Source organism: Lynx canadensis, chromosome D3 (genome assembly GCF_007474595.2).
Source record: "Lynx canadensis isolate LIC74 chromosome D3, mLynCan4.pri.v2, whole genome shotgun sequence".
NCBI lineage: Eukaryota > Metazoa > Chordata > Mammalia > Carnivora > Felidae > Lynx > Lynx canadensis.
This window is the reverse complement of record NC_044314.2, coordinates 84,156,318-84,164,783: the sequence shown is the minus strand read 5'-3', so window position 1 is coordinate 84,164,783 and position 8,466 is coordinate 84,156,318. Positions and strand designations below refer to the sequence as shown.

The following is an 8,466-nucleotide window of genomic DNA, read 5'->3' as shown; positions in this document are numbered from 1 at the left end:
AGAGAGAACTACGAGCAGCAGCAAGACGCTAACCACGCGCTTCGTGCCTCTCCTCACGCCAAGGACGACGGGAAAAAGGCTGGCTGGCTGCGAGCCTCGCCGAGTACGCGTGCGCGGAGACTCTTTTTCCACCACCCACGCTCTCCACGGCCCCCTCGGCCAGTCACACGCGGCCCCGCCCCCTCGCCCTCGGCCTGCTCGAGCTTCGCCGAGTGCGCGCGCGCGCGCGCGGCAGCCCCCATCTCCCCGCCCCTCACGTGGCCCCTCCCTCTCACCCTAGGCCGGCTGGAGCCTCTCGGGCTGTCCACGTGCGCGCTTCCGAGCCGGCCCTGCAAGTCACGTGACTCCCGACTCTGCGTTTTCTCCACTACAGCCTTCCCAGCTCCTACTGCCCGAATTCGGCGTTATGGCTGCAGGCCTGCCCCGCGCCGCTTCTCTCTCCCCACTGTTTCCTCTTCTCCTGTTCCTCCTGCTCCTCTCCGCCCCGCATGGCGGTAGCGGCCTGCACACCAAGGGCGCCCTTCCCCTGGATACAATCACTTTCTACAAGGTAACGGGGGCGGAGGAATCGCGCGCAGGTGCAGCCTCAGCTACTAATGGAGCGCACCTCCGTGGGGAAGGAGACAGGGCTGGCGGAGGGTGGTCTGTAGGGACGATCCACCAACGTAAAGGGATGGTGGACTTTGGGCCGGGGCCGTATCACGACCATGGGGTCCAGGGTCCCCGCACACCCTTGCCTTTGCAGTATTTGTACTTCCTCTTTTGCAAAAGAGCTGAGGAGATGCAGTCACGGGAACAAGCTGCCCCTTCCCCTCACCTAGGGGGAGAGGGCGGTGCCGGGCGAGATCCAATCCTCGAGACCCAAGTGGGAGGCCGGGAGGGCGGTGCGAGGCGGACGCCACCCGACTCTGGGCTGTCGGGGGGGGGGGGGGGGGGTGGTTGAAAACTCCGCGTGTTACCTGGCATTTCTGTGCCCCTCCTCTCTTGGTGTGGCGTGCAGCCTGTTTTGCAGTATGCAAACAGTGTCCGGATGTCCTGTGTCTTGAAGAGCGCAAGCGTTAAGAATAAGGGAACTCTGGGGCCGCCTGGGTGGCTCAGTCAGTTAAGCTCAGGTCATGATCCCATGGTTCACCAGTTCCAGCCCCACTCGTGCTTCCAGCTCAGAGCCTGGAGCCTGCCTCAGGGTCTGTGTCTCCTCTCTCCCTCTCTGCCCCTCCCCACCCGTACTCTATCTCTCTCTCAAAGATAAATAAAACATTTTTAAAAATTAAAGAAAAAAGAAGAATAAGGGAACTCTAGGGAATATCTTGGGCCTGGGGACATAGTGAGTAAAATAGGGTCAAGATGTGGAAGGATTAGCCTGGGTAAATGGATGTTGGAGGCTGAATGTATTCCCAACTCCCTCTTGCACCCATCTTCACACACTGGCACCTTTCAACTTCACCTACGAGACGGGCATACTAAGCATTGAGAGAGAAGCCATTCATTTTATTTTCTTAATTTGTACCCGTTGCTGGGAAGGGAAACCATTTTTGGTTTCTACTTTTGTAGAGTTCTAAATCTGTCGCAAGTGGTTGAACTCTTTCTATTCTCAAAAGAGTTCCTTGTCCTGGATTTGGCACCTGTGGCTTATTCAAGAACTTAAAAGTGTAGGTATGGCTGGTTGATTGTAAGGCACACCCCACAGCACCTCATGCTTTGGGGTTCTTTATTGGCAAAGTTATACCCCACTCCCCAAATGCGGGAATGGGATAATATCACAGACCAAGTGTGACTCAGAGGGAAATTTTGCGCTGTGAAGTTAACAGTATTTCCTAATCTGTCGGTGCCTCTCCGTCTTTATTGCTACCACCCTGGTCTCAGCTGTCATTACAGAAGTCTTCTGGCTGGTCTCCGTCTTTAGCCTCTACTCTCATCTCCTAACCATTCTCCTTTTTGTCCCCTCTGCTTCCAGCCATACATGCCTTCTGTCCTTTGAATATTCCTAGCCCATTACTGATGTAGGCCCTTTGCCCTGGCAGTTTCTTCTGACTAGAACATTCTTTGCCCAATCTTTGAAAGGTTGGTTGCTTCTTGTCATTCAGGCTTAGGTTAAATATTACCTTCTCAGAGTCCTGCCTTGAGTTCCCCTTCCCCCATCCAAAGTGCCAGTCACGTTAGTTTGATTTCTCTGTAGAGCTCTCATCATTGATTCCCCCCCGCCCTTAGCTATTTTGTCATCTCCTGCACCAGAATGTTATATGTTTATGAAGAACTGCATTGTCTGTTTTTTCACGGATCATCTGTACAACCTAGCAGGTTACCTGTCACATGGAAGATAATTGTTGAATGAATGAACAAATGTGTTCTCCAGTCCCTTTCTAGATCTCTCTTCCATCACTGAACAGAAGAGGTGCTTCCTGGTAATACATCCAAGGGCCTTGTTCTGTGCTTTGTCTTTCAGCAGTTTCCAGTGTCTTCTTTTGTTTCTTGCCCTTCACCATCATTAGAGATAAGAAACCCTCCATGCTTTTTTTACTGCTGTGTTCACTATCACATGATAGGCCCTTGGTACGTTTTTATTCAATGAATGAATGAATGAATGAATGATGAATTCTTCTGTACCTTAAAGAACCAAGTTGCCTAAATATAGGGTATGGTGGAGTCAGTTCTTCAAGGATGAAGAAAGGACACAGATTTCTAAAGCAATTAAGAGATACAGCATGACTAATGAAAAGGAAAAAAATACACTGTGCAAATGTATGCCATTCAAAACCATTGTGCCTATGGCTAAAAATGGTAAAAGATGAAGACCTTTCAATTATGTTTCAGTGTTAGACCACTGTACACTTATTAATATTATTCCATAATACAAATGTAGGCCCCTTGAAGGTAGGGATCCTGTGCCATGCTTTTTAAATATTTTTCCCCCGGACATATGTAGCATCTGCTACCGTAGCCTTCTCTAGTTGTGTTCATTTATCAGATATTTTCAGAGCATCTGCCACATTCCAGGCACTCTTGGGCACTAGGGATATAACAGAGAACAAGTCAGATAAGGTCCTTATTCTCATAAATGTACATTCTAGTGGAGAGAACAGACAACAAACATGCAGGTAAGAATTTTAGAGGGTGATTAATGCAGTGAAGAAAGAGCAGGGTAACATGGTAGTATGGGGAAAATGAAGCAGTACTAGATGGTATGAGCAGAGGAGGCCCCTCCATTAGGGGGGACGTCTGAACTGAGCTTTGAATGATAGACATCCTGGAAGGAATTGGGGAAAGGGTATTCCAGCTAGCGGAGACAGCACCTAAAAAGGCCCTAAGTGGGAATTAGTTTGTTGTGTTGAACTGAAATAAGGCCAGTTGGGCCAGAGGGATGTGATCTGATTTATATTTTAAGGCTTCGCTGCTTTTAGGCCCTCAGAACTCACATTTTGGGGGTCAGTGACCACTTAAAAGGTGAGCTGTTCTAATAGCTTCTCCCTCCTTTCCTTGGGTCCCTGGGCAGTGTTAAATATTTTTTAAAAGCTAAAACCAAATGGATATCAACACACAAAGAGGAATAAGAACTAATAAAATTTGGAATGATGCCAGCTTGACTTAATTATGACAGCAATAGCCTGTGATGAAAAAGACCTGAACTGATCACTTTGATTAGAAAAAAGTTGGAGAAGGCAGTTTGTTAGATAAAATCTGTGCATTGGGAGAAACCATCAAAAGAAAGATTTTGAGGAGTCCTCTAAAACTTAAATGTAGAATTACTATATATGACCATCATTTCCACTCCTAGGTATATACCCAAAAGAAATGAAAACAGGCATTCAATACACATTTGTACATGAATGTTTATAACACCACTATTCACAAATAGCCAAAAGGTGGAAACAACCCAATGTCCATCACCTGATGAATAAATAAAATGTGGCACATCCATACAATGGAATATTATTTGCCCACCAAAAGGAATGAAATAGCAATCTATGCTACAACATGGATGAACCTTGAAAACATTATGCTGAGTGAAAGAAGCCAGGCACACAAGACTACATGTTGTATGATTCCATCAGAGTAGACATCGTAGAGGAAAAAAGGCAGATAAGTGGTTGCTGTGTCTTAGAGGGAAGGAGGGATGGGAAATGACTGCTTCAAATGTGTGGGTATGTGATTCTTTTCAGGTGATGAAAATGTTCTGGAATAGATACTAGCACGCTGTTGTTAGTGGACTGAATCCCACTAAATTGTACACTTTAAAATGATGAGTTTTGTGTGATGGGAATTTTACCACAATTAAAGATCTTGACCCTGACAGTTTAGGACCTGGTGATCTAGCCAAAGGGAACTGTGATCTATGGAGGGGACATTGTCCTAAGCCTGGCCTCTCAGCAACTTCCTGTGAGCCCTGGCATTGCAGAGTTCAGACTCAGAGCTCCCTAGCTGAAGCACCTCTGTGGTGCCAAGCCCTTTACAGATGGTTATTGGTTTTTATCAGATTTCTGGTTCATTGTTTACTGAAAAAGGCTGTTTGGGATGATGGGCATGACAGGGAACCACATAGTGTTTTCTAAGGGTTTCCTTAACCTTACCAAAAAGGCCACTGGAAGAGAAGGCCTTAATACATCTACAGCTTTGTTTATTCCTTTTTTTTAATGTTTATTTATTTTGAGGGGGGAGGGGCAGAGAGAGGTGGAAGGGAGAGAATCCCACAGTGCAGAGCCCAAAGTGGGGCTCAGTCTCACAGACTGTGAGATCATGACCTGAACGGAAATCAAGAGTCAGACACTTAACTGACTGAGCCACCCAGGCACCTGTACAGCTTTGTTTATTCTAAGCTGGGTTGTATATGTCTTTGATTACTGTGAACCAGTACCTAGTGGGGTACCCAAAACCAGTAAATTGTTAAATGAATCAATGGGTGGGTGAATAAATCAATCAATTGGGTGGGTGAATGAATGAATGAATATAAGTGTGCAAGTCCTGGTCTCCCTTGCAGGCTTGGTTTCCACTTTGTTTCTTAAACAGAGGTCCCTTGAGAAAGGGTATTAGCCCCAAAGGTCCCTGGAATCCCGAACTTGCTCAGCTCTCTATGCCCTCAGGTCATTCCCAAAAGCAAGTTCGTCTTGGTGAAGTTCGACACCCAGTACCCCTATGGTGAGAAGCAGGATGAGTTCAAGCGTCTGGCTGAAAACTCGGCCTCCAGCGATGATCTCTTGGTGGCGGAAGTGGGGATCTCAGGTATGGACAAGTTCAGCATGACTGTGGAGGGCAGAAGGGGAGGAAGCTGGGAATTACTTCCCTCCACGTAGGTGGAATATCTAACACTTTTCTGTCTGAGCCACACATGAGTGTAAGTGGGGTCATGGCCCTCAAGAATCTGGTACCCATGGCAGGCTTAGCTTGAACAGATTCTGATACCACAGAACCTCAGTTCATCCTTGCAGGTGCCCAAGGTTAGAGAATCCCTCATCCTTCACCCTCCACCCCACACTGACATTAAATTGCATCTGAGAACTTGGAGTTCTCCTTGCAGGGGACTGTGGTCAGGGGGGTGCCAGTCTTCCTAGGGTCTGCATAGTAACTTCTTCCATCTTCTTTTCAGTTCTTTTTTTATCCGAACTATTGAGTTTTGGCCTTAGCTGAAATCCATCAGAGCTACCGCTAAATCAAGGACAGCTCCCAACCACAGTGACTACTCTAATAGTTGCCAGCATGTAGTGGTTTACAGTTTGTAAAGGTGTGCACAGACAATGCATTAAAAAAATATATTTTTTTAATGTTTATTTTTGAGACAGTGAGCGTGTGCAAGTGGGGTAGAGGCAGAAAGAGAAGGAGACACAGAATCCGAAGCGGGCTCCAGGCTCTAAGCTGTCGGCACAGAGGCTGACACGGGGCTTGAACCCACAAACCTTGAGATCATGACCTGAGCTGAAGTCGGATGCCCAACCGACTAAGCCACCCAAGCGCCCCCAGACAGTGCATTTTTAATCTTCACTTGAACCCTGCCTAAAAAATGAGACACATTTCCTGTTTTTATACTTGAGGAAAACTGAAGCTCAAGGAACTCCACCTAAGTATCTATTCCCAAGTGTGGAGGGTTCTTCCCTCTCTCCACTTCCTTCCAGGTTGGATGCCTCTGTTCCCTAATAAGCTTGAGAGTCTGGTCCTAGGTAGAGATTGTTAGCACACTTTTCCAGGGCAGTCAGTCAATTCTTTTTTTTCTTTTTTTTTCTGTCAGATTGGTTTCCATACAACACCCAGTGCTCATCCCAACAAGTGTCAATTCTGACTCAGCTGCAATTCCACTCCTTTGGGGCTTTTACCAAGAGAAGAATAGCAGCTGACATTTATCAAACATTTACTGTGTGCCAGGCCACTAAGTGTTTTATGTGTATCTTATCCTTGTGACAACTCTATGACAAAAGTACCGTGACTCCTATTCTTCATGCTTTGAGTACCTTGCTCAAGACTGTAGAGTTTGAAGTGATAGAACAAGGACTGGAACCCTACACTTCCTATACTACTGCCCAGTAATAAGCAGCCTTGACCATTTCTTTTTGGCATCAGCCTTTGGGACTGCCACTGCCTGTTAGGAAGGACATAGCAAATACTAACAGCTACCACGTATTGCACACTCTGTCAGGTTAAGTGCACATTTCCCTTCGTTGGGTCTTCCCAGAACCTCTCATGTGTTGGGGACTCTGTCTGTTACCTACTACACGTTCCCCTTTTGGACTAAGCTCCAGCCAGAATGGCCTTTGCAGTCCTTCAGTATACCCAGCTCATTCCTGCCTCAGAGCTTTGCAGCTGCAGCACTTCCTACCTGAGACGTTTTTCCTGGATCATCATGTGTCTGCCTCCTTGAAACTTTGGTCCTTCAGCTCATATCATGTCCACAGAAAGGCCTTCCAAGACCACCCAAAGTAGGTCTTCTTACCTACTTTCACATCATCCCATTTTATCATGGCCCTGATCACATTTATCATCTCTCTTCTCACTCTTAAGAGAACATAAGCTCTTTGCGATCACAGAGCTTGTTACTCTTAGCCACAACCAGATCTGTAGCACTTAGAACAGGACATGGCACGTAGTGGGCATAGAATAAGTATTCAGAAGGGTTCCCATATTTCAGGTGAGGAAAGTGAAATTCAGAGAGGCTAAATGACTTGATTAATGCCATATGGCTAGAAGTAGCCAAGGAGGAATTTAAACACAACCAGGATGCTTCTTGCTGTCAACTCAGATGGGCCTCATAGCAGTTTCCTGCCCTGTATTCCTCATGGTCTTGCTCCTCATATCTGGTTTCTGTTCACAGATTATGGTGATAAGCTAAATATGGAGCTGAGTGAGAAATACAAGCTGGACAAAGAGAACTACCCAGTCTTCTACCTCTTCCGTGATGGGGACTTTGAGAACCCAGTCCTGTATAGTGGGGCAGTTAAGGTTGGAGCTATCCAGCGCTGGCTAAAGGGTCAAGGAGTCTACCTAGGTATGCCTGGTTGCCTGCCTGTATATGATGCCCTTGCCGGGGAGTTCATCAGGGCCTCAGGTGTGGAGGCCCGCCAGGCCCTCTTGAAGCAGGGACAGGACAATCTCGCAAATGTGAAAGAGACTGAGAAGAAGTGGGCCGAGCAGTATCTGAAGATCATGGGGAAAGTCTTAGACCAAGGTGAGGACTTTCCAGTGTCAGAAATGAGCCGGATCACCAAGCTGATTGAGAAGAACAAGATGAGTGATGGGAAGAAGGAAGAGCTCCAGAAGAGCTTAAACATCTTGACTGCTTTCCAGAAGAAGGGGGCCGAAAAGGAGGAGCTGTAAAAAGGCACTCCAGGTTTTCCAGGGTTTGGTGGGGGTGGGGAGGGGAGTTATTTGCTGGCCATGAGACTGTCCTGGGATATAAGAGAGTGGTGGGGAAAGTGGCACCAAGCCAGAAATCTGAGCATACTCAGACATTGATGCTGATGTGACCATGCTTGGGATATCCCTACAGCCAGTCTGTGTACACCTGGAACACTTAGCAGATAGGCTTATTAAATTACCCCTCAGAAGGAATGGGTGCTGTAAAGAAGAGTGTACGGTCCAGGTCCTTGACAGGTGTAATTCTGACCCAATTAAAGTTTCTGTGTTTTGGTTAAGTGGACCTAAAGCCATTCAGTTTTCTTTCACAAATTATACTTTGGCCTGTGACCTGCTTTCTCCTTTGAATTTATTTTTTAATCTAAGCTGGTATGGACTCCACTCTACCAGGATAACAGACTATCCTGGTAACACTGGAAACCGGTGGAAACTGGCTCAAGGCCTACCTTTATTACTTTCCACTGGCGTTCAAACTCAGGTGCACCAATTGTGGGTGGCAAAATGCGTTGTCCTTTTTCTGGTCCTTAAAGTGGAAATAGCAACATTAATGAAGTTCAGTGTAGTAATTTTCTATACTCCATGAAAAACATAGAGTAAATTCTTAGGTTTACTGATATAATTGGATGTTGTAGG

General features: G+C 46.6%; 1 protein-coding gene across 1 annotated transcript; it reads left to right on the top strand.

Annotated features, from left to right (window-relative positions):
* Nucleotides 1-278: 278 nt before the first annotated feature.
* On the top strand, nucleotides 279-8,122 carry ERP29 (endoplasmic reticulum protein 29). The gene is made up of 3 exons (XM_030292228.1): nucleotides 279-550; nucleotides 5,076-5,214; nucleotides 7,292-8,122. Exons 1-3 carry the CDS (start codon nucleotides 407-409, stop codon nucleotides 7,792-7,794), a joined length of 786 nt encoding a protein of 261 aa, XP_030148088.1. The 5' UTR covers nucleotides 279-406; the 3' UTR covers nucleotides 7,795-8,122.
* The last annotated feature ends 344 nt before the right edge of the window (nucleotides 8,123-8,466 follow it).